Source organism: Taudactylus pleione, unplaced genomic scaffold (genome assembly GCF_031769625.1).
Source record: "Taudactylus pleione unplaced genomic scaffold, aTauple2 ptg000488l, whole genome shotgun sequence".
Taxonomy (NCBI): Eukaryota; Metazoa; Chordata; class Amphibia; order Anura; family Myobatrachidae; genus Taudactylus; species Taudactylus pleione.
Genome location: NW_028284890.1, coordinates 1,133,152 through 1,160,445, shown reverse-complemented (window position 1 = coordinate 1,160,445; position 27,294 = coordinate 1,133,152). Strand labels below are relative to the sequence as shown.

The following is a 27,294-nucleotide window of genomic DNA, read 5'->3' as shown; positions in this document are numbered from 1 at the left end:
TCTTCCTACCCCAGCCTGCTCTCCTACAGTGCACAACTATGTACGGTAATCTCTACTGTTTGTTTTCTGGTTGTTTGTTTTTGCTCTTTGGGGTGTTATAGGCTTAAGGTGCGTATCCACTTATAGATATACAAATGAGAGCACAATTACGACATTGCAATCGTGCTATCGTTTGTATGTCTTGTGATGTACCTAGACTGAACGTTCACTCGTTCAGTCCAGGCACATCCATCATCCCCATACATGCTGAACCTGACGCGATCAGGTTGACCAGCATGTACGGGCGATGATAGATATCAGAAACAACCATCGGGCGCACGCATCACTGGTTGTTTCCGACCTAAACCTGCCTGATTCATGTGTGATTTGCAAGCGATTGCACGATAACTACATCGTTATTGTGTAATCGCCTGCATATATCGCCTAGTGGATACGCCTCTTTACACTTTTGTATTCAGCTTATATGATTGAATTGACCCTTATTGCACATCAACTATTCTTATAAGTATTAGAGATCAATTGTATCTAATAAATAAAAATCCTTTTGTAGAGATGCCAGGCTGCAGTAATTTATGTTATTACATTCCTTCCTCCAGGATCACAATTACAGCAGACAAGGTTTAACTGTTTAACCCACTAACATGATAGCGATGAAATATCAGGAAATAGTGGTCAGTTCTACTTATTCATTCAAACCATCTGGGTGGATTGAATTCAGTTAGAACATCCAGATAAGCCCCTGTGAGAGTTCAAATTAAATAGTATAAATGATTAATTGCACCTATATCAAGCCCTATATTAATCATTTATTATTGTTCAGATTTCCCTAGCGCTGTACATCCCTCCGCTTGTATAGTAATGTTACACATCCCAATTATGTGCAGATAGAGAACTTCAAATTTTAAAATACTGTGTGACTGGAGTGTTCCTACAGCCCTGTTTTGTATCAGCTCATGGAAATGCTTTCCCCTGTGTGATATATGTCTACCAAGATGTGACTTCGGTCTAAAACATTTCCCACACTCAGAGCATGAAAATGGTTTCTTACCTTTGTGATCTCTGATATGTAACAAGATGATCTTTTTGTGTATAACATTTTTTAACTTTCTGAGCATGGAAATGGCTTCTCTGATGTATATCTAGAGCCGATTTATATGTAAAACATTTCCCACACTCAGAGCATGTAAATGGCCGCTCATCTCTGTGACTTCTCTCATGTATAAGAAGATCTGCTTTCTGTGTAAAACATTTACCACACTGAGAACATGGAAATGGTTTCTCACCTGTGTGATGTCTCTGATGTATAACAAGCTGTGATTTCAGTGTAAAACATTTCCCACACTCAAAGCATGGAAATGGCCTCTCACCTGTGTGACTTCTCTGATGTATAACAAGATGTGATGTATTAGTAAAACATTTTCCACATTCAGAGCATGGAAATGGCTTCTCACCTGTGTGACTTCTCTGATGTATAACAAGATTTGATTTATCAATAAAACATTTCCCACATTCAGAGCATGAAAATGGTTTCTCACCAGTGTGACATTTCTGATGTCTAACAAGAGCTGATTTCTGTATAAAACATTTCTCACACTCAGAACATGAAAATGGTTTCTCACCTGTGTGATAGCTCTGATGTGTAACAAGCTTTGATTTAGATGTAAAATATTTCCCACACTCAGAGCATTGAAATGGTTTCTCACCTGTGTGACTTCTCTGATGTGTTAAAAGATTTGATTTCAGTGTAAAACATTTCCCACACACAGAACAAGGAAATATTTTATCAGGTGTATGAGCTGCACTATGTGTAACAAAAGCTATATCATAAGAACATTGGTCACAATTAGAGGGATCAGATGATATAGCTGCACTGTGAGGTGCTGGATGTATATTTAGAGTAACAGGATTATCTCCTTGAGATTCCTGTGTGATGTTATCTTCTATTTGAATATCTGTAGACAAGATGAGATCTCCCTCTAAGTCATTCCTGCTTGTGCGTCCATCTGCTGGAAATACAATAACTATTATTATTATTCAGAGTTCTTCATAAAGCTCACACATTTCATAGCACTTTACAGAGAATATTTGGCCAATTGGCTAACAATCTATATTCACAACCATATCTACTAGTACACACAATATGCTTTATTTGGGTCAGAAGCCAATTAACCTACCAGTATGATTTTTCAAGGAAATACATACAAACTCCACACATCACTTTGGTTGAAAATTAAACTTATGAACTTAGTGCTGTGAGTCAGCAATCCTAACCCCACTACACCACCATGTTATTATAAATGAAGTCGTTTAGCTGTTTAATTTGCAGGTACAAACGATGACCACATTATTATATTTACAAATGAACCAACAAGAAACAAGACTCTCATTGAACAGGTAAAATGACACAAGCACATTAATTGCACAAGTCATAGATCCAGCCACATGGACAATCTCAACCAGTTATGTTGGTGAACCACAATATCCATCTAGACCACCCTCACACATACACATGGGAAACTTGTGGGATAATTACTAACAGCTGCATCCACACTACTCAAAATTCTCCAGGTGGATATGGATATATTTTATATATATATATATAGCAAAAGCAGCTTCTATATGGTCTTCTGGTCATCCTCATGGAGAGTAGCCCCACCAGAGTCATGTTACTAACTTAGGGTAATGACTCACTGCATATAAACACTGAGAGGGAAGGAGAGCGATAGGACAGAGCAACACAGAATGATGGCGGCACAGAGCGGGGGAGGCAGCAGGAAAGGGTAGGGGAATGGTGCAGGGCACACAGTGGGGGAGGCAGCAGGACACGGCAGGGGAATGGTGCATGGCACAGAGCAGGGGAGGCAGCAGCACAGGGCAGAGGAATGGTGCAGGGCACAGAGCAGGAGAGGCAGCAGGCAGGGGAATGGTGCAGGGCACAGAGCAGGAGAGGCAGCAGGACAGGGTAGGGGAATGGTGCAGGGCACAGAGCGGGGGAGGCAGCAGGACAGAGTAGGGGAATGGTGCAGGGCATAGAGCGGGGGAGGCAGCAGGACAGGGTAGGGCACAGAGCTGGGGTGGCAGCAGGACAGGGTAGGGGAATAGAGCAGGGCACAGAGGCAGCAGGACAGGCTAGGAGCATGGCACAAGGCACAGAGCAGGGGAGGCAGTAGGACTGGGTAGAGGAATTGTGCAGGGCAGAGAGCGGGGGAGGCAGAAAGGCAGGGTAGGGGAATGGCACAGAGCGGGGGAGAGAGCAGGACAGGGTAGGGGAATAGTGCAGGGCACAGATAATTAACAGCAGAATGAGGAAGACAGCAGGAGGGCAGAGCAAGATACAGAGACAGGTCAGCAGATAAAGTGTAACAGTACAAAGCATCTAAGCACAGAAAGTGGAGAAGCAACTGTGCAACTACGGGTGTGTGGTTGTGTGTCTGTGTGTGATGGGTAGTACACAGTATACCGACAATCACATAATATTCAAAAAACATGGTCGGTGCTCTCACATGTGGTAGTGCACAAGCCAGAATCATGGCTGTTATATGGGGTCTCATCACATTGACCAGTGATTTATTTAGTATAGCTACATCCCTTACACTAATGTATGAGATACACCAGAGAGTGTGGGGAGGAGACTGCCAGATCTCTGGGCTGGTAACACACAGTGACATGATGTGAGGGGGAGAGCAGGAGTATAATAGGGGCTGATAGCTCCTGATGTATAAGATACACCAGAGAGTGTGAGGTGGTGACTGGCCAAGTCACTGGGCATGATGTGAGGAGGAGAGTAGGAGTATAAGAGGGTCTGATGGCTCCTGATGTATGAGATACACCAGAGAGTGTGGGGAGGAAACTGGTCAGATCTCTGGGCTGGTAACACACAGCGACAAGGTGGGAGGGGTCCCACTTGGCAGACACATTTAATGCCTTAGGCCCTCATTCAGAGCCGTACGCTCTGAGCAGAGCGCACGCTCTGAATGAGGGCCGGGCTCCATTTTCATGGAGCGTCCTCCAGGACGCTCGTATAGCTGTGGGTCACCACCCACAGGCTATACGAGCGTGCTTTGTGATGGCCGCGATGGTCGAGACCATCGCGACCATCGAATTTGCGAGCCGGAGCCTGCGGTTGAGGTTTTCAACCGCAAGCTCCGGAGTGATTTTGGCTCTATCAGAGCCAAAATCACTCCCACTGACATCACTAGTGATGTCAGTGGGCCGGCTTCTGACGGGAGGCGTTCCCGTGGGAACGCCCCCGTCAGGGAGGCACGCCCACCAAAGGGGGCGTGCTGTCAATCAACATTGACAGCACACCCCCTTTGATCGGACACAACGAGCGAAGGACTTTCCTTCGCTCGTCGCGTCTGGCGCATGCGCACGACGGAGCTCCCTCCGTCGTGCGCATGCTCAGTGCATAACATCGACCCACTTGCGAGCGGACAGCCGCTCGCGAGTGGGTCTGAATCAGGCCCTTAGTTTGTACTGAAAAAGGTGGTGTAGGATAGGAGACTGTTGTAGTGACTGAATGAGGAGATTGTGACTTTTTTCTGTAATAAGTGTTTATTACTCACCTGTGCTGATATCTGTAGGGATTTCCTCCTCTTTACACTGCTGATCACCCCTCACATACGGCTCTTCTTCTCTGTCTATATCTTCTGACTCCATATAAGTCATATACGTTACTTCTTTTCCCTCTGTATCTTCTGCCTTCATATCAGTCACATACGTCTCTTCTTCTCCCTCTATATCTTCTGCCTTTATATTAGTCACATACGTCTCTTCTTTTCCCTCTGTATCTTCTGCCTTCATATCAGTCACATACGTCTCTTCTTCTCCCTCTATATCTTCTGCCTTCATATCAGTCACATACGTCTCTTCTTCTCCCTCTATATCTTCTGCCTTCATATCAGTCACATACGTCTCTTCTTCTCCCTCTATATCTTCTGCCTTCATATCAGTCACGTACGTCTCTTCTTCTCCCTCTATATCTTCTGCCTTATTATCAGTCACATACATCTTTTCTTCTCCCTCTATATCACTTAAATACATGTCTTCTTCTATATGTTCAACCTTTATAAATGCCAGACCTTGATCCTAAATAACCCACAACACAAAAAAAATTATTTAAGAAAGTCTGATGAAATTACATGAAATAAAAACATAAGAATATCAGGGTATAGGACACACACAACTTCTCTACAGATCACATAGTGACAGTCACTGTGGTATATTGGTGAGACCCTAAATCCCACCTACCTGATGCTCCTGTGGGATACTGCGATTCTCCTCTGTACAATCCCGTGAATACAGAGGACGGGGACATCTCTCTGGGGCAATTCTGCCACCGGGTCCATCTGTAGGAGACACACAGTAACTGGGTACTAATATATATGTGTGATTAATAGATTATATATAGGGAAAGCCCCCATACCTGCTCTCCCCAGTACAAAAAACGTGTCTCCTCTTAACCAGTGTTGTGAGGGGCCAATAATTCTCCATCATCACGTTCTTGTACAGAGCCCTGTATTCCTCTATATACTCCCCCTCCTGTATGGAAATATAAACAGTGACATCCTGACATCTTATAGGAACTTGACACACACAATGACACAGTCATCACCCAGACACATCCCCTGGTGTTACTGTATAATGTCCCATTCCCTGCAGTCACCTCTCCAGTCATCACCCAGACACATCCCCTGGTGTTATTGTATAATGTCCCATTCCCAGCAGTCACCTCTCCAGTCATCACCCAGACACATCCCCTGGTGTTACAGTATAATGTCCCATTCCCAGCAGTCACCTCTCCAGTCATCACCCAGACACATCCCCTGGTGTTACTGTATAATGTCCCATTCAGGTAATATATCCCAGGACTCCCCTCACTGGTATATACTATAGGTACAGAGACCCCCCAGTGCTGTTGTATGAGGAGACCATAAGACAGGACAGGGTATTTAGCCCAGGCTGGTATATACCCCTCACTGATATATACAGAGCTGCTGAATGAGGAGACTGTGTGACAGTACAGGGTATATAGCCCAGACCTCTCCTCACTGGTATATACTATAGGTACAGAGACCGTGTGACAGTACAGGGTATATAGCCCAGGCCTCCCCCTCACTGGTATATACTATAGGTACAGAGACCTCCAGTACTGCTGTATGAGACCGTGTGACAGTACAGGTATATAGCCCAGGCCTCCCCTCACTGGTATATACTATAGGTACAGAGACCCCCAGTGCTGCTGTATGAGAGACTGTGTGACAGTACAGGGTATATAGCCCAGGCCTCCCCTCACTGGTATATACTATAGGTACAGAGACCCCCAGTGCTGCTGTATGAGAGACTGTGTGACAGTACAGGGTATATAGCCCAGGCCTCCCCTCACTGGTATATGCTATAGGTACAGAGACCCCCAGTGCTGCTGTATGAGGAGACTGTGTGACAGTACAGGGTATATAGCCCAGGCCTCCCCTCACTGGTATATACTCTAGGGACAGAGACCACAGGCCTTTCCTCCCGTATTGCTGCTCCCCTGTATAGTAGGACACCACAGGCTGCTCCCCCTATATAGTAGTAAACCACAGAACGCTCCCCCTGTATAGTAGTACACCACAGAACGCTCCACCTGTATAGTATGGACACCGCAGGCCACTCCCCCTGTATAGGACCTTGATACTGCAGGCCCCTCCCACTCCCCTTGTATAGTATGGACACCACAGGCCGCTCCCCCTGTATAGTGGGACACCACAGGCCACTCGCCCTGTATAGTATGGATACCGCTGGCAGCTCCCCACAGGCTGCTCACTCTGTATGTTAGAACACCAAAGGCCTCTTCTCCTGTATAGTGGGACACCGCAGGCAGCTCCCCCTGTATAGTAGGACACCACAGGCCGCTCCCCCTGTATAGTAGGACACCACAGGCCGCTCCCCTGTATAGTAGGACACCACAGGCCGCTCCCCCGGTATAGTAGGACACCACAGGCTGCTCCACCTGTATAGTAGGACAGCATTACCTGCTGATGCCGGACACAGAGACGTCGCCTTCTTTGCGCTCTATGTAACCCTGTCACTGCCAGGCCTCAGCTCCCCAGCCGGCGTCACGTGTTTACCTTTAGGAGGTCTACGCTCTGCTTTATTTTTTTTAACAATCTGATTGGCTCCTCGAAACGTCACTCACCTTATTATCAGGGAGGAGGAGATGGCTGCAGCCATAGAGACGGCGGGTGGGCGGAGCCGTTTTATTCAGCCCTGCCTCCTGGTAATCTCTCCTCCAGTAATGGTGACCATACATGTCCTCAGTGCGGGGGTCGGCGGCCATTTTCTTGTATACCAGTCAGGCAGCATACAGTAATAACAGTTATTATGGGAGCGGCGGCCATTTTCCCCTGGTCTGAGCTCTGTCTCCTCTGATCTATTCCCAGCACAGGAACAGGAGAGACGGAGAGAGCAGCCATTGTATTGTTCTGTCTGACTCTGACAGCAGCCAGGTAATATCATTATTATTATTATTATTATTATTGTTGCTTGTCTACATTCGGAGTACAGACATTGTTATTACTATAATACAGGTGGTGCAGACCCCGTTGTTACAATAATGCAGGTGGGGCAGACCCTGTTGTTACTATAATACAGGTGGCGCAGACCCCGTTGTTACTATAATACAGGTGGTGCAGACCCCGTTGTTACTATAATACAGGTGGTGCAGACTCCATTGTTACTATAATACAGATGGTGCAGACCCAGTTGTTACTATAATACAGGTGGCGCAGAGTCAGTTGTTACTATAATACAGGTGGTGCAGACTCAGTTGTTACTATAATACAGGTGGTGCAGGATCTGTTACTATAATACAGGTGGCGCAGAGTCAGTTGTTACTGTAATACAGGTGGTGCAGACTCAGTTGTTACTATAATACAGGTGGTGCAGGATCTGTTACTATAATACAGGTGGCGCAGAGTCAGTTGTTACTATAATACAGGTGGCGCAGAGTCAGTTGTTACTGTAATACAGGTGGTGCAGACTCAGTTGTTACTATAATACAGGTGGTGCAGACTCAGTTGTTGCTATAATACAGGTGGTGCAGACTCAGTTGTTACTATAATACAGGTGGTGCAGACTCAGTTGTTACTATAATACAGGTGGTGCAGTCTCCATTATTACTATAATACAGGTGGCGCAGAGTCAGTTGTTACTATAATACAGGTGGTGCAGACTCAGTTGTTACTATAATACAGGTGGTGCAGTCTCCATTATTACTATAATACAGGTGGTGCAGTCTCCATTGTTACTATAATACAGGTGGTGCAGTCTCCATTGTTACTATAATACAGATGGCGCAGACCTTGCTTGGTAAGAGACTGCTTTCTGGTGTCTTGGTAGAATACAATTAGTCAGCAATATCTGGTAAATATACACAGTGGAGTCACATTATTATGAGCACCAGCTAATAGCCAGAGTAACCACCGTGTCCAGCACAGACAGCAGCTAGAGGGTGCTGGTAGGTGGGCACAGGTATATGGAGCCATGCTGACTGCAGTACATCCCACAGCTGCTGGAGGGTGCATGGTGGAGTATCCATAGAGCGAACACAACAATGGTTGCAGGGTGTTTGTTCTCCGATGTTCCTCGACTGACACACCAGCGTCCATCCGTTCGATGAAGCAGAAAACGTGACTCATCAGAGAAGACAACCCTTCACCAATTAGCAGAGATCCAATTCCGATACAGGTGTGAAAATTGAGGCCTTTTCCAGCGATGCACCTTCGTTAGCATAGGTGCAGTGACCATCCGTTTGCTTCGGAGCCCCATACGCAGCAGGATTTGCTGAACTGTCATTTTAGACACACGTTTGGTGACCCCCCCAGGTTCATTTTGACGGTGAGCTGCTCCACTGTAGCGTGTCGGTTGGCCCACACGCACCTTCGTAGCCGACGTTCACCTCTCACATCAATGGCACGTGGTGCTCCGCAGTTTCCAAGTCAGTTATACCCAATGGTGCCATTTGTCCAGTCACGATACACCTTCACCCCAGCAGCACGCGAGTTCACAAACTGCGCTGTGTCAGAAATACTGCCACCCTTGGCCAGAGAGCCAGTAATCATCCCTTTCTGCAACTCAGATAAATCGCCCCTTTTACCCATGACCGCAACGGGTGATATGTGTGCAGACGGCCTATCGCACACCTTATATACCCACCAAGCCAGCGCACGCCACGTGACGTACTTCATGGGCTACGCGCTGACGACGTCAAATGCAAGAGGTGGTCATAATAATGTGACTCGACTGTGTATAACGGTAGTGTATAGATCCCATTCACTAGTTGTACCTGGAAGTGATGTGGAGTGAGTCCGGACGTGCGATTCCATGCCCATAAAGGCCACCAAAAGAAGTATTTGTCCCCTCGCAGGATCTCTTTGCTCGCCACGCTTCGGGCACGGGGGCTCGCTTCGCTTCCCACAGGTTTGTATTCTCCATCTATGTCCACGTGCATAGTAGGGAATGACATTGGACAGTAACTGATGATGTCGGTACATCTACGGAGGGGGATCTATCCACTACCACATGGAATCCTCCTGAACGGCTCAGCTCACTGCAGCGCCCCCTGCCTCTGTGGAGCTATCAGTACACGTCCTCATTTGGGGGTGGTTGACAGAAAGGGAGAAATTACAGCCTCCTCGTAGGAAGCTGCTGCTGCTCAGGACAGAGTGCAGCCCAGAATCCCTGCAAGGAGCCAGCTCTGCTCCTCAGCACTATCTGCATACACGGTGGGGAAACATGCCCCCTCACCACTACCGTGCCTTCTCCATCACTGTGACCAGATCTGAGGGTAGGGTTACCACCTCTTCATTTTACAGGTTCCTGAGACGTTGCCAAAAACAGCACTGTAAATGCCATAAAGGCCGCTCATGCCCTTTTATATGACTCTTGCCCCCTTGTGCCCCTTCATAAGCCTCAAAGCCCCTTCATATGCCTCAGAGCTCCTTATGCCATTATATGCCACCCCAGAGCCCCCACATGCACCTTTATATGTCTCAGAGCCTCCTCACACCCTTTTTTATGCTTTAGAGCCCCCTTGGACCATTTTACATTGGTTGCCTGAAAGTGTGACTCAGTGATAGTGTGATAGTATGCAGCTGGCATCGATAAACCGGAAGAGGTGCCATTATGGAGCTACAGTATGTTAGCCTGCCATTCTGGGTGCTCAAACAGAGCTAGAGTATGTTTGCCATCTACTCTGGGTGCCAGAATGGAGTTTTGAGTACATTAGCAATCTGTTCCTGGTTCTGGATTAGAGCTCTGATAACCTTAACCAACGGTTTTGGGTGTTGGGGTGAGCTCTGAGTATGTTAGGCAGGTGTTTGGGCTACCGCAACGGAGCCCTGAGTATTTTAGCTATCTGTTCTGGGAGCCAGAATGTAGCTCTGTGTACAATAGCCAGCAATTCTAGGTGCTGGTATAGGGCTACGAGAACCTTGGCCATTCCTTATAGCTGCCCCAATTGGTTCTACCAGTGCCTTAGCCATCCATTCTGGGTTCAAGACTAGGGCTGTAATTACCTGATCCCTTCATTCCAGCTGCTGGAATTTGTGCTGGAGCAGTAGTTCTATCTGTTTGAGTTGTCAGAATAGATGTTAGGTTACCAATTCCATCTCTTCCAGCTCCGAGAATAGGTGTCTCAGTACCATGGATGTAAATAGAGAATTTGGCCCCACAGCAACATTTTGAAGGGGCCCCTGCAAAACACACACCCAGAGTGAGCATCTGCATACAAAGGGCCACAATAACAAGTCATCCTTCACTTTTACCCCAACACTGGGGACAACATCATATCTAGGGAAGGGACTAATAACCCTCTCATCCAGGAAGGCTCAGCCCAACCATGGTTACCAAGTCACTAATAGAGGGGGGCACCTGGGAGTGTCGGTGTAACCTCCTTTACTTGGATCAGGTCCGCTTCCTCAGGCAAATTGCATCAAGTATGTGTCTTGGAGGTCCAGGACTCCTGGCCATGAGGGAGAGACATTGGTGTAACCTCCAGCAATGCCGTGTGGTGGTCACTGAGCAGCCCTATGAAGCTGGGTCAGAGGAACATCTGAGAAACACTGACTTAGGGCCTGATTCAGAACCGACGCTCTGACCAGAGCGCTCGCTCTGAATCAGGGCCCTCCTCCATTATAATGGAGCGTCCCCCTGGACGCTCGTATAGCTGTGGGTCACCACCCACAGCATATACGAGCGTCCAAAAAGATGGCCGCGATGGTCTGGACCATCGGACTTGCGACGGAGACCCTGCGGTAGGGTCTCCCAGCCACAAGCCCTGGAGTGATTTTGGCTCTATCAGAGCCAAAATCACTCCCACTGACATCACTAGTGATGTCAGTGGGGCCGACTTCAGACGGTAGCCATTCCCATGGGAACGCCTCCGTCTGGCAGGTACGCCCCCAGAACGCCCACCAAAGGGGGCGTACTGTCAGTCACCATCGACAGCACGCCCCCTTTGCTGCGAGACCCGGAGCGACAGCTTGGCTGTCGCAGTCCGGGTCTCGCGCATGCACACGATGGAGCTCCCTCCGTCGTGCGCATGCACAGTGGGGAACATCGACCCACTTGCGAGCGTACTGCCGCTTGCGAGTGGGTCTGAATGACCCCCTTAGTCTCTATGGCTCTGGGAATGATGGAATTTAGAAGCTCATTCATACACGGACGCTAAGCTGCGCTCTCTCGCAGCCATCAGGGGGCGGATATGCAAATTTCGCTATCGCACAGCCAGGCTAAATTATGCTCTCTATGTCTTAGAGAGCGACGGCAGAGTGAACACTCGCAGGTGTAAGGACGCGCACTTTTCTTTCTTAGCACACGTCATCTCCAGGAACAGTATGATTAATCTGTAACATCAAGAGCCATCACAGCTGCTCGCAGACCTTAAGGTAGACCCTACCCCGCCGCAAGCACTGCGATCACTGCAGGCTGAAATAAAACTAGGTGAAGTGTACAGTGACGCTGACATGCTAATTATGCACGCCCAAAGAACGCTGTTTTGACGCTCGGACACGCCTGCGTTCGCACATCCACTCCCCCTTTTTCCGGAATCGGTATTATTTACCGCCGGACCTCTGCCCGGTGGTTGGAATCCCGACACCAGGAGGCCGGCAGAGGAGGAAATCCCGATCGTCGAAGGTAAGTATAGACTAACCTATTTCTAACCCCCTAACCCTAACCTTTCCCCCCTGTACCTAATCCTAATCCCCCCTCTAAGTGCCTAAACCTAACCCCCCCTTCCCCGCCGCCTAAACCTAAGTCCCCCCAGGGGTGCCTAAAACTAACCCTCCCTCCCCCTAGCCTAACCCTAAGTCCCCCTCGGGAGCCCTAAACCTAACCCCCCCCGCGCGCGGCTGTACGCAGAGGCGCCCAGCATCACTTTGATCGGGTTGCCGGGCGTCAGTCTCCTGGCGTGTGTGAAATGACAGGTGTCTAGATGTAGATGCCGGTCATTTAACCCTCGCCGGGATATGACAGTCGGGAAGCCGCTGGCTTCTTGACTGCATACCCTTTTTCCCGGATCATCCCATATTACACCCACAAACGGCACTCTCTGTCACTCAAAGGAACGGCCTGTCTGTGTTCTTCGAGCGAGCACTTCCCCATCGCACAGACTAGTTTGCGCATGTGTATTTTGCCACACATGCATGTGCTGATGGGCGACAATCGCCCATAGCGAGTGAATGCGGCTTAAGGTGCCCACACACATAGCGACATTTTACACGATTTGGTAACGAATCTGGTAAAAAAAACCTACAAATCGTGAGTTTATGCTCACAAGCACGATGCCGATGCGCGTCCCCGCTCGTCGTATATCGCATCTTCTGATCAGCCGTGCTGTAGGGCAGATTAATAAATCTGGGATACAATGCATTGGCTGCAAGATAGATCTTTAGTCAGATTGGACATTTTTAACTCCAAATCGTGATCACGACGGCAAGGGAGCTCCCGTGAAAGTTCATGAGGAAATTGGCCATAAAATCGTATCGTGAGGACATCGGTATGTGTGTGGGCACCTTCAGCGTCTGGGTCTGAATCGGCCCCTTAGTGGTCACTCATGTATTTTTATGGGCAACGTGATAGCATAGTGGACAGCATTAGTAATTCACAGCACAAGGGGTCATGAATTAAATTACTGAACAAGGCTCTGTCTGTGTGGATTTTGTATGTTCTCTTTGAGTTTGCATTGGTTTCTTCCAGGTGCTCTGGTTTCCTCCCACTCTGCATAGCCACACTGGTAGGTTAGCTCGCTTCTTTCTAAACTACCTCTAGAACGTGTGTGTATGGGCTGTCTATGTGGTAGGAATGTAGATTTTAAGCTCATCTGGGCAGGGACAGATGTGACTAAATATTCCCTATAAAGCACTGTGTAATATGTGCACACTACATAAATAACTGGTAATAAATAGCTTCTAATAATTATATTCATTCCTAGATTTCTGTGCAGTGAGGCGTCAAATTCTTGTTACTAGAAGTCACGTGAGGGTGAGACGTGTCCTGTATAAATCACTGAGGATGGACAAGGACAGGAGTCACATGACTGAGAGGATACTAAATCTCACCCTGGAGATAATCTACCTGCTGACTGGGGAGGTGAGAGGGTCTGGGGGTGTCACAGTGACATCACTTATATCTATAGTAATAATACAGGGGCATGATTTGGGAGGTGAGGGGATCTGGGAGTGTCACAGTGATATCACTTATATCTATAGTAATAATACAGGGACATGATTTGGGAGGTGAGGGGATCTGGGAGTGTCACAGTGATATCACTTATATCTATAGTAATAATACAGGGACATGACTGGGGAGGTGAGGGGATCTGGGAGTGTCACAGTGACATCACTTATATCTATAGTAATAATACAAGGACATGACGGGAGGTGAGAGGGTCTGGGAGTGTCACAGTGACATCACTTATATCTATAGTAATAATACAAGGACATGACTAGGAAGGTGGGGGGATCTGGGAGTGTCACAGTGACATCACTTATATTTATACTAATAATACAGGGACATGACTGGGGAGGTGAGAGGGTCTAGGAGTGTCACAGTGACATCACTTATACCTATAGTAATAATACAGGGACATGACTGCGGAGGTGAGAGGATCTGGGAGTGTCACAGTGACATCACTTATATCTATAGTAATAATACAGAGAGATATAGTATCAGTGCCTTAGTTATCATAGGAGCTGGGATATATTACATTGCTCATGGTATCTTGTTTTGTTTCTTTTCTATCACTGAAATGAAGATGGCAGGAGATGTGCTATATTCTGTCCACTTTCCAATATATGGTAAATAGTTACAGATGGGATAGGGGTTTTATTTGTAAGACAGACCCTTCATGCATATTATGGACTGATGAAACCTTAATAAACAGCTCCATGAGTATAATTTTACCCTTTTATTGATGTCTCCCCCAATAAACAGGGTTACACAGTAGTGAAGAAAACTTCCAGTGAATGTGAGACACCCAGCAGCCGTCTCCGTGTGTCAGGAGGACTGAACAGGACCCAGAGCCCCATCACGGTGCCTCCACCTCACTCACTGATACATGAGAGACACAATGACCAGAGGATTCTGGAACTCACAAACAGGATCATTCAGCTGCTGACTGGAGAGGTGACTGTTGGGAATGGGACATTATACAGTAACACCAGGGGATGTGTCTGGGTGATGACTGGAGAGGTCACTGCTGGGAATGGGACATTATACAGTAACACCAGGGGTTGTTCTGGGTGATGACTGGAGAGGTGACTGCTGGGAATGGGACATTATACAGTAACACCAGGGGATGTGTCTGGGTGATGAATGGAGAGGTGACTTCTGGGAATAGGACATTATACCGTAACACCAGGGGATATGTCTCGGTGATGACTGTATCATTGTGTGTGTCAGGTTCCTGTAAGGTGTCAGGATGTCACTGTCTATGTCTCCATGCAGGAGGAGAAGTATATAGAGGAACACAGGGGTCTGCACAAGGACATGATGAAGGAGAATCACCGGTCCCTCACATCACTGGGTAAGAGGAGACTCATTTGTTGTACAGGGGAGATCAGGTATGGGGGCCTCCTATATACACTTATCATCTGCTAATCACATATATACAATGTACTCAGTCACTGTCTGTCTCCTACAGATGGATCCAGTCACAGAAATACCCCAGAGAGATGTCCCCATCCTCTTAATTCCCAGTATTGTACAGAGGAGAATCACAGGATCCCACAGGAGCATCAGGTAGGTGGGATTTACAGTCTCACCAATATACCAAAGTGACTGTCACTATATGATATGTAGAGAAGCTGTGTGTGTCTTATTATCCAGAATTCTTCTACTTAATGTAATTTCATGAAATCTGACATTTTTAAAATGTTATTTAATTGTTTTGTGGGTTACTTAGGGTGAAATTCTGGCTGATATGAAGACAGAAGATATAGAGGGAGAAGAAGAGACGTATGTGACTGATAATAAGGCAAATGATACAGATGGAGAAGAAGAGACGTATGTGACTGATATGAAGGCAGAAGATACAGAGGGAGAAGAAGAGACGTATGTGACTGATAATAAGGCAAATGATACAGATGGAGAAGAAGAGACGTATGTGACTGATATGAAGGCAGAAGATATAGAGGAAGAAAAAGAGACGTATGTGACTGATAATAAGGCAGATGATACAGAGGGAGAAGAAGAGACGTATGTGACTGATAATAAGGCAAATGATACAGATGGAGAAGAAGAGACGTATGTGACTGATATGAAGGCAGAAGATATAGAGGAAGAAAAAGAGACGTATGTGACTGATAATAAGGCAGATGATACAGAGGGAGAAGAAGAGACGTATGTGACTGATAATAAAGCAGATGATACAGAGAGAGAAGAGACGTATGTAACTAATAATAAGGCAGATGATACAGAGGTAGAAGAAGAGATGTATGTGACCGATAATAAGGCAGAAGATACAGAGGGAGAAGAAGAGACGTATGTGACTGATAATAAAGCAGATGATACAGAGAGAGAAGAAGAGACGTATGTGACTGATATGAAGGCAGAAGATACAGAGGGAGAAGAAGAGACGTATGTGACTGATAATAAAGCAGAAGATACAGAGGTAGAAGAGACGTATGTGAGGGGTGATCAGCAGTGTAAGGAGGAGGAAATCCCTACAGATATCGCCACAGGTGAGTAATAAAGACTTATTACAGAAAGGAGTTGCATATTCTCCTTGTGTTGTAGACAGTGCTGTAACTAGCTGTGGATGACCTGTGTCGTCGCAAAGGGCGCAGAGGCTCAGTGTGCAGCACTGTCTACCCCGCTGGTCCCTGTTCCTGGTTAGCAGGGTGCCTACAGCCAGGATTGCTTCTGGATCACCCGCAGAGTATCCTGTGGACTGACTGGCTCCCTGGCCAGTATATGCGGGCAATCGGGCGTCCTTAGGACGGTCATTGTTGCACTTAGTGAAGCAGTGTGTCACGCCCCTTCCGCCTGAGGTAATGGTGTTGCACGCTCAGTGGATGGGGCCGGCTTAGGGTGCAACCATGCCCTGCTACAACAAACCCTAATTCTACACGCTCAGCCAAAGGGCTTGGCCTGGCCTACTGATACTACATAGGATTATATGCGGAATATTATTGCTCAATTTGCAATTAACCTGTTACTGTGAAATTTAAATTATATTTAATTTTTGTTTAATGATTTGTTAACTTATGTAGAGTGGTTTTGGGCTGGACCCAGCTGCATAATATACATTTATCATCTATCTGGGGGACACCTTATATCTGGTTATATATAGTGAAGGATGGAGTCGGACACTAGCTAATTGAAAACTGGCTCCCACCCCTATATAACTCCTCCCTTTCCACCATAACACACAGACAAAAAATAGGCGCTGGACTATAACCATCTCAGTGGACCAGGATAAATGTAGGGAGTGTGTAGAGGACCAGGGGATTAATTAGTATAAAGCAGCCATCATAGAGGTGGAGGAATCTGGACCCTCCCAACAATTACCAAGAAATCGAAAGCACAGATAGACAGGCGCTAAAGATACTAATATTTAATAAGAAGACCACAGTAAATAGTAGAATTAAACACTCAAAAAATTAATAAAAATACATATAGGATAGGAAATGCTAAAATGACATATTAATGGGATAATGAAAATAAAAAATAAAGAATAAAAATATATATATATAATAACTTTCCACCATAAGCTCAGTCTTGTGTTTAGTGCCTTTGGAGTAAGGCACTAGCTAGATAGGTCCTAGCTTTTAGTTAGGTTTTATTTCTTTATGTAAAAGCTTTGGATTTGGGAGCTTGGTTCCTGGAGAAGCACCAACAGAGAGGGAGTTATATAGATTAGATGGTTTGTATGAACCTGGATCCCACTTTAAAGACGGCCACTGAGAGAGTCACCAAACTACCATGTCCCTGGGTCTCTCTCCATGCCAGACACACATCTGAGGGGGCCGCAGGCATAAAGGTCATATATGTTACTAGTATAAGAATCTTGTTATCATTATACTGCACAGTGCTTTAGAGCAGATTGGCTGGGCCTTGTTATTACAGATCCTGTAGAGTCGGCTTGTCTCACACCTCGAGAGGCTGCTCAGCACAACACTGCTTCAATCCTCAGCGCTGCATTTGGTTTGAGGGTTACAGCAGCAGAGACATGCTGCTGCTTTTAAAGGAGAGAGACTTTGCTGGTTCCAGGCCGTCGCTGACACGTTCAGGCGCACAGCAGTGATGTCATCAGGAGGGGCCACAAGTAGTTTCCAGGCCAGAGATTAAACAGGTGGCCGGATAGATAGAGCGCTGCTGCACATAGAGCCTGCGGCGGGTGGCGTCATTGGCAAGCGCCGGAGGCTATGTGTCAAAGAGTGAGTAAATGACTGCTGCACGTGTAATCGCGCAGCGGTGATATCATTAGGCTGAGCCGCAGATGCTGGATGCTATGTTCACAGGTGTCCGGAATTAGCAGGACCCGGCGCCCGGCCACGCATCCACTCCCCCAGGTATTTATTTTGATTAAAATACAGGCTCCTGCAAAGCCAGAGCGCTGAGGTCTGGTGGAAGTCAGAGCAGGCACTGCGTGATGGAGGCCTGACAAGCTAAGCCGTAACCCCGGAGCTCTTTCTAAGGGAAGTTAGGTAGCTCTCTGTTTGGAGTAGACTTGTCTTTCTCAGTATGGATAAGCCAGACAAGTGTTCTAAGAAACAAGTCACTGTTTTTACTTGTACAAAATGTTTTTGTTGGTGTTGATCGATGCACCAAATTAGAGGCTGGCCTGCTTCAAAATGGTCAATCGCTAGATGGGTCACTTCTGCTATTAGACAGGCATGTTTTTCCTCGAATATGACAGTTCCAGCCTCAATTCGGGCTAATTCTACTCGTGCTGTTGGAGCTTCTTGGGCTGTACGGCATGGTGCCTCAGTTGAGCAACTCTGAAAATCATCTACAGGACCTGGTCATCCGTACACACTTTCACAAGATTACAAAATGTTACCGCTTCCATACATTCAGCGCAAGAGATGCTAGTATTGGGCAGAAAATTCTTAGTGCGGTCAGTTCTATGCTTCCCCTGCCCTTAATTGGCTTGCTTTGGTATATGGTATATCACCCATATGTAAGGCATCCCCCAGATGGATGATAAAGGAAATACGATTTTTACTTACCATAAAATCTCTTCCTTGGAGTCCATCTGGGGGATGCCGGGATCCCTCCCTTGTTTTTCATACTGGATAACTGTTGGTTTCTGGTTCTCTCAGTTCTTCCGTGGCTCTCCTCCGGCTTTGTTAAACATTAGATTGAGCTTACGGTGGCTTGGGAGTAGTTATATAGGGGATGGGAACCGGGTGGGAGACGTTTTTTAATTAGTGTCCGACTCCACATAACCCAGATGTAAGGCATCCCTCAGATATACACCACCCATCACTACACATAACCCAGATGTAAGGCATCCCCCAGATATACACCACCCATCACTACACATAACCCAGATGTAAGGCGTCCCCCAGATGTACACCACCCATCACTACACATAACCCAGATGTAAGGCGTCCCCCAGATGTACACCACCCATCACTACACATAACCCAGATGTAAGGCGTCCCCCAGATGTACACCACTCATCACTACACATAACCCAGATGTAAGGCGTCCCCCAGATGTACACCACCCATCACTACACATAACCCAGATGTAAGGCGTCCCCCAGATATACACCACCCATCACTACACATAACCCAGATGTACACCACCCATCACTACACATAACCCAGATGTAAGGCATCCCCCAGATGTACACCACCCATCACTACACATAACCCAGATGTACACCACCCATCACTACACATAACCCAGATGTAAGGCGTCCCCCAGATGTACACCACCCATCACTACACATAACCCAGATGTAAGGCGTCCCCCAGATGTACACCACCCATCACTACACATAACCCAGATGTAAGGCGTCCCCCAGATGTACACCACCCATCACTACACATAACCCAGATGTAAGGCATCCCCCAGATGTACACCACCCATCACTACACATAACCCAGATGTAAGGCATCCCCCAGATGTACACCACCCATCACTACACATAACCCAGATGTAAGGCATCCCCCAGATGTACACCACCCATCACTACACATAACCCAGATGTAAGGCGTCCCCCAGATGTACACCACCCATCACTACACATAACCCAGATGTACACCACCCATCACTACACATAACCCAGATGTAAGGCATCCCCCAGATGTACACCACCCATCACTACACATAACCCAGATGTAAGGCATCCCCCAGATGTACACCACCCATCACTACACATAACCCAGATGTACACCACCCATCACTACACATAACCCAGATGTAAGGCATCCCCCAGATGTACACCACCCATCACTACACATAACCCAGATGTAAGGCATCCCCCAGATGGACTCCAAGGAAGAGATTTTACGGTAAGATCGTATTTTTATCACAACACTTTATCTGTGCAGCAAGAGCCATATATTGTGTATGTACATTTATTATTGTAATAAAGTAGCTGTACAGTAGTTTACAAATTCAAATTATACATCGTGGACTCACTAATAGTATTATTTACCATTATTTATATGGGTTCAGCATTGCCTTACACAGTATATAAACAGAACACATTGGAAGCCTAACAAGGGAATAGTACAAAAGACTTACAGTACCAAACATTGTAGCACATGGGACACCAGCTATAACAACACTGCAGCTTATACAGTCACAGTAATCACAGAAGCAGCACGGGCTGAGCCCAATGGTTCGGTGCCGCTGTTAGTATTTTGGAGGAGGTGATAGTATAGGTCAGGGGAGCGAAAGCACAGAAGGGAAGAGGGCCCTGCTCATTAGAGATTACAATCTATAGGAGGAGGGGCTGATAGATGGGTCACACAGGAGAGACTGAGTGAGGAGCATAGCGCGGTGGGTTAGGATGAGAGCAGGGAAGCTTTAGTAAAGAAGTAGGTTTTGAAAGTCTGTGGGATGCTTTGGAGAGAGGTGGAGAATCTGAGAGGGTGAGAGTTCCAGCGGTGGGGAGCAACAGGGACAGAGTCTTAAAGGCAGGAGTGGGAGGATATACTGATTTGGGAGGAGAGGCGCCAGGCATTGGTAGAGCAAAGTAGGTGATGGGAGAGTGGAGGGAGATGCAGTTGGAGATGTAGGGGGTGATGATTGGGTGAGGGCTATATAGGTGAGTGTGAGGAGTTTGAATTGGGTTCTGAGAGGGATGGAGAGCCAGTGTAGGACCTGTAGTAGAGGGGAGGCAGAAGCTGTAATTTTAAGAAGTGCCAGGCAGCAGCATTGAGGACAGATTACAGTGAAGAGAGATGGGTGTTGAGGAGGTTACAGTAGCCCAGTCTGGAGTTGAACAGTAAGTGGATGAGGGTCTTAGTTACCTACAGGGTGAGAGAGGGTCTGATCTGAAGATATATTGAAGGTGTGGGAGAGGGACTGAGGGCCTGATTCAGACTTGGGAATAGAGAGAAATATCACTCTCAACTGTGAACCTGAACAAACCATATTGCAATGCAAAGGGTGTAAATACATAAAAATTTTTACATGTGGGGTAAATACTGGCTGCTTTTGCATGTAGCCCACAAATACTGCACAGCTTTATTATTACTCTACAATTTAGATGTCAGTTTGGAAACTCTCCTCCCAAATCTAAATCTCTCTGCACATTTTAAATCTGCCCCACCAGCAGTGCAGCATGGTTTCACCAAGATGATCAGTTGAGAGAGATATCTCACTCTAATCTCAAGTCTGAATCAGGCCCTGAATGTGGGAATTGAAGCAGAGGGCGAGTTAAGGATATCTCCAAGACCGTTGCCTTATGGGATAGAAGAGGTAGTGAGGTTGTCAATGGACAGTAAAATTGAGGAAGGTCAGGGAACGCAGATGGTGGGAAGAAAATCAGCTCGGTCTTAGACATGTTAAGAAAGTGCTGAGACGTCAAGATAATTTGCTCCTCAATGTAAACAATTTTTTCTATTCTCATATATTTGTTTCCAGTACATGGACACACAAGCGCGAATACCTCGCAGGGAGATCTCATCACGTCACCAGATTTTAAAATAGAAGATAAGAACATAAGACAAGATTCTTCAGGAGAAACTCCAATTACCCTAAATATACATCCAGCACTTCACAGTGCGGATATGTCATTTGATCCCTCTAATCATGAGGAACTTTCTCCAGATAAATCAGATCTTGTTACACACAGTACAGCTCATATAGGTGATATATTATCTTGTTCTAAATCTGGTAAAAGTTCTATATGTCAGTCAGTTTCTGTTACACATCAGAGAAGTCACACAGGTGAGAGGCCATTTCTATGTTCTGAGTGTGGCAAACGTTTTACACATAAATCACATCTTGTCAGACATATGGTAACACACACAGGTGAGAAACTATTTCCATGCTCTGAGTGTGGGAAATGTTTTACACAGAAATCATATCTTGTTATACATCAGAGAAGTCACACAGGTGAGAGACCATTTTCATGTCCTGAGTGTTGGAAATGTTTTAGAGCTAAATCAACTCTTGTTATACATCAGAGAAGTCACACAGGGGAGAAACCATTTCCATGCTCTGAGTGTGACAAATGTTTTACACGGAAATCATTTCTTGTTATACATCAGAGAAGTCACACAGGGGAGAAACTGTTTCCATGCTCTGAGTGCGGGAAATGTTTTACTCTAAAATCAGAACTTGCTAGACATCAGATACACCACACAGGGGAGAAACCATTCCCATGCTCTGACTGTGGTAAATGTTCATACAGAAATCAAAACTTGTTACACATCAGAGAAGTCACACAGGTGAGAGGCCATTTCCATGCTCTGAGTGTGGGAAATGTTTTACACAGAAATCATATCTTGTTAGACATCAGAGAAGTCACACAGGTGAGAAACCATGTCCATGTGCTGAGTGTGGGAAATGTTTTAGACATGAATCAAGTCTTGTTACACATCAGAGAAGTCACACAGGTGAGAGGCCATTTCCATGCTCTGAGTGTGGGAAATGTTTTACACAGAAATCACTTCTTGTTAGACATAAGATGACACACACCGGTGAAAAGCCATTTCCATGCTCTGAGTGTGGGAAATGTTTTACTTATAAATCAGAACTTGTTATACATCAGACAGCTCACACAGGGGAGAAACCATTTCCATGCTCTGAGTGTGGGAAATGGTTTACACGGAAATCATCTCTTGTTAAACATCAGAGAAGTCACACAGGTGAGAAACCATTTCCATGCTCTGAATGTGGGAAATGTTTTAAGAATAAATCACATGTTCTGAGACATCAGAGAACTCGACACAGGGAGAATACAATTTCAGTTAGCTAATATTCATTGACCCTACTTGCTGCTCAGAGCACAATCCAGATGTGTAGAGGAAAAACACAATGAATAGAGTTTAAAAATTAAGTAAAGAACATTATGTAGGCGGTATCTTGTGACAGTCAATGCAATGCTGCTAATCCATACGTAGTGTTCATTCTATCACCCTGCACCCTCACAGCCTGTGTAGTTCCTCTTTTGTACCTGGAGTGTCGCTCTCTGCTCTGGTGCTTCTAGCAAACTCTGGTCTGTATCATAGCAGTTTGTTGCATCAGCTGAGAGTGGTAGAGTCACCAGAGCAGAGAGCGACACCCCAGGCAGGAAAGAGGAACTACACGGGTTAAGACTGGTGCAGGGTGCTAGAATGAACACTACATACGCTATAGTCACCCGTAAACGAAGTACAGCAGCGGGAAGTGGAGGCGACGCAGTGAGAGCATTGATCACAGCGTAATCAGTCACCAGGAGTGTCTGCAGGTCACATATAAAGAGCTAATAACACTAACTATACATGATGGTACAGAGATAATAACACTAACTGTATATGATGGCAGCGTAATAACACTGTAACTGTATATGATGGTACAGAGATAATAACACTGACTGTATATGATGGCACAGAGATAATAACACTAACTGTATATGATGGTACAGAGCTAATAACACTGTAACTGTATATGATGGTACAGAGATAATAACACTAACTGTATATGATGGTACAAAGATAATAACACTAACTGTATATGATGGTACAGAGATAATAACACTGTAACTGTATATGATGGTACAGAGATAATACTATAACTGTATATGATGGTACAGAGATAATAACACTAACTGTATATGATGGTACAGAGATAATAACACTGTAACTGTGTATGATGTTACACATATAATAACACTGTAACTGTATATGATGGTACAGAGATAATAACACTAACTGTATATATGATGGTACAGAGCTAATAACACAGTAACTGTATATGATGGTACAGAGATAATAACACTGTGACTGTATATGATGCTACAGAGCTAATAACACTGTAACTGTATATGATGGTACAGAGATAATACTGTAACTGTATATGATGGTACAGAGATAATAACACTAACTGTATATGATGGCAGCGTAATAACACTAACTGTATATGAGGGTACAGAGATAATAACACTAACTGTATATGATGGCAGCGTAATAACACTAACTGTATATGATGGCAGCGTAATAACACTAACTGTATATGAGGGTACAGAGATAATAACACTAACTATACATGATGGTACAGAGATAATAACACTGTAACTGTATATGATGGCAGCGTAATAACAACCATTCTGGGGAGACTCATCCTAGCTGGAGTTTCTACATCCTCACAGGGCCCCAATAGATCCCACCAATTGGTATTTATTGCGCTACCATCATATACAATATAAGAAGAAGGTGGAGCCGCTGAGCCTGAACCAGTTACTGAAATATATTAGAGGCAGGAATATGCATATACATCTATGATACATCTATAATACCAGATTACAGTATAACACACAGACAGAGGGAGAAGGAATGTTCCTATAATGGTGCACATAAATAGAAGTAATCATACATAAAATGTAACTTTTATTATTAAGTTATTAAAGACCTTGCTTAGAAAAATATTAAAATCAATTAGATAGAGTCTAAGGGCCGGATTCAATAAGAGGCAAAAAGTGCAGTTTGGAGATAAGTTTCCGCGGGTTCGGACTTTCCGCCTGTTTTCAAAGTATTTTCAAATTCAATTCCAGGCGGATTTCGCCTACGCGGTAACTCAATGCATTGTAATAGGCGGAAAAGTATCTCCTATAAATAGCAGGTGAAAAGAAGTGCAAAATCTTTATTTTGGGGTTCAAACATGGGGAAACGACTCAGACCCCTTGGGACAGCCCCCAAAGGACAAATCAACCAAAAAACTTTTTTAAAAAAAACCAAAATACCCCAAAGTGGGGGTCAAGCATAAAAACTAGCAAAATAGACTTCTTGTTGGTCTGCAAGGATGGGTCAGGTGTTTTTAGGATTGTAGGTGGGTTTTTCACATTTTTTAAAAAGTTCACTTTAGAGCCTTAAAATATGCTAGCACCCATTTTCAAGTACCCAAAATTTGCCTGGAGCACATATTTCCACCTACAAATACTGCTTTAAATCATTCTTCACCACTTTTACAAAGACGCTAAAAGCAAGCAATTTACCCAACTTACTGTAAGTACCCCAAATTAGCACACATGTATATTCATTTCCTTTGTCGGGGCATGTTTTTGGGGGGAACAGACTGATTCCCCCATTTGTTTCAGTACTTTCTGCCTGTTCCGCATTCGCCGTTTCCCGTTTTCGCCTGCTTTGGAATTGAATAAGGCGAAAAGCCGGGACGTGTGCAAAAAGTTTTCACCTTTGAAACTGGTTAATGAGGCTGAAAATCAGACAGGTGAAACTTCTCCGACTTTTCGCGTCTGATTGAATACGGACCTAAGATGGTGAACAGTAATGATTAGAAAAGTGATGTTTTATAAAACGCTCATCCTCTATATGCTGCAATCCTGTAATAAAGTGATTATACATTCATTCTAAGTATTTGTAACTCTCATTTGTCATTCCATGTGTGTGTGATTGTACATCATATACTGAGAGCATGTCTGTAATCACTATATCCCTCTAGTGTATTATATAATTACAGTGTAACACATAGACAAAGGTAACTCTCATTTGTCATTCCATGTGTGTGTGATTGCACATATACTGAGAGCATGTCTGTAATCACTATATCCCTCTAGTGTATTATATAATTACAGTGTGACACATAGACACAGGTAACTCTCATTTGTCATTCTATGTGTGTGATTGCACATCATATACTGAGAGCATGTCTGTAATCACTATATCCCTCTAGTGTATTATATAATTATAATGTGACACATAGACAAAGGTAACTCTCTTTTGTCATTCCATGTGTGTGTGATTGCACATCATATACTGAGAGCATGTCTGTAATCACTATATCCCTCTAGTGTATTATATAATTACAGTGTGACACATAGACACAGGTAACTCTCATTTGTCATTCCATGTGTGTGATTGCACATCATATACTGAGAGCATGTCTGTAATCACTATATCCCTCTAGTGTATTATATAATTATAATGTGACACATAGACAAAGGTAACTCTCTTTTGTCATTCCATGTGTGTGTGATTGCACATCATATACTGAGAGCATGTCTGTAATCACTATATCCCTCTAGTGTATTATATAATTACAGTGTGACACATAGACACAGGTAACTCTCATTTGTCATTCCATGTGTGTGTGTGATTGCACATCATATACTGACAGCATGTCTGTAATCAATATATCCCTCTAGTGTATTATATAATTAGTGTGACACATAGACATAGGTAACTCTCATTTGTCATTCCATGTGTGTGTGATTGTACATCATATACTGAGAGCATGTCTGTAATCACTATATCCCTCTAGTGTATTATATCATTACAGTGTGACACATAGACATAGGTAACTCTCATTTATCATTCCATGTGTGTGTGATTACACATCATATACTGATAGTATGTCTGTAATCACTATACTCCTCTAGTGTATTATATAATTACAGTGTGACACATAGACACAGGTAACTCATTTGTCATTCCATGTGTGTGTGATTGCACATCATATACTGAGAGCATGTCTGTAATCACTATATCCCTCTAGTGTATTATATCATTACAGTGTGACACATAGACATAGGTAACTCTCATTTGTCATTCCATGTGTGTGTGATTGCACATCATATACTGAGAGCATGTCTGTAATCACTATATCCCTCTAGTGTATTATATCATTACAGTGTTACACATAGACATAGGTAACTCTCATTTGTCATTCCATGTGTGTGTGACTGTACATCATATACTGAGAGCATGTCTGTAATCACTATATCCCTCTAGTGTATTATATAATTACAGTGTGACACAGACACAGGTAACTCATTTGTCATTCCATGTGTGTGTGATTGCACATCATATACTGAGAGCATGTCTGTAATCACTATATCCCTGTAGTGTATTATATCATTACAGTGTTACACATAGACATAGGTAACTCTCATTTGTCATTCCATGTGTGTGTGATTGTACATCATATACTGAGAGCATGTCTGTAATCACTATTTCTACTTCAGGGTCCATAGGGTATCCACAGGATACCTTGGGGTATAGGTGTGACGTCAGTCGCAGGGCACCAAAGAGTTAAGCTTTCAGCCTCCCAGGATGCACTAGGTCCCCCTCCTATACCCCGCCCCCGGGCCAAGGCACCTCAGTTTAGTTTGGTGCCCGGCCGGAG

At 45.0% G+C, this 27,294-nt stretch overlaps 2 protein-coding genes across 2 annotated transcripts in view; one reads left to right on the top strand and one right to left on the bottom strand.

The window, feature by feature from the left end:
• Window positions 1-462: 462 nt before the first annotated feature.
• LOC148502634 (uncharacterized) lies at window positions 463-7,318 on the bottom strand. The gene is made up of 5 exons (XM_088449564.1): window positions 7,178-7,318; window positions 5,426-5,541; window positions 5,251-5,368; window positions 4,566-5,088; window positions 463-2,006 (listed from the first exon to the last, which is right to left on the bottom strand). The coding sequence occupies exons 1-5, from the start codon at window positions 7,316-7,318 to the stop codon at window positions 1,045-1,047; spliced, it is 1,860 nt and encodes a 619-aa protein (XP_088305690.1). The 3' UTR covers window positions 463-1,044.
• An 8,145-nt stretch (window positions 7,319-15,463) lies between these two features.
• The window catches only part of LOC148502631 (uncharacterized), a 72,042-nt gene continuing 60,211 nt past the window's right edge, over window positions 15,464-27,294 (top strand). The window contains 3 exon segments of the mRNA XM_088449563.1: window positions 15,464-16,223; window positions 21,595-22,365; window positions 22,368-22,833. Of these exon segments, the coding sequence (XP_088305689.1) occupies window positions 15,464-16,223; window positions 21,595-22,365; window positions 22,368-22,833 (1,997 nt within the window).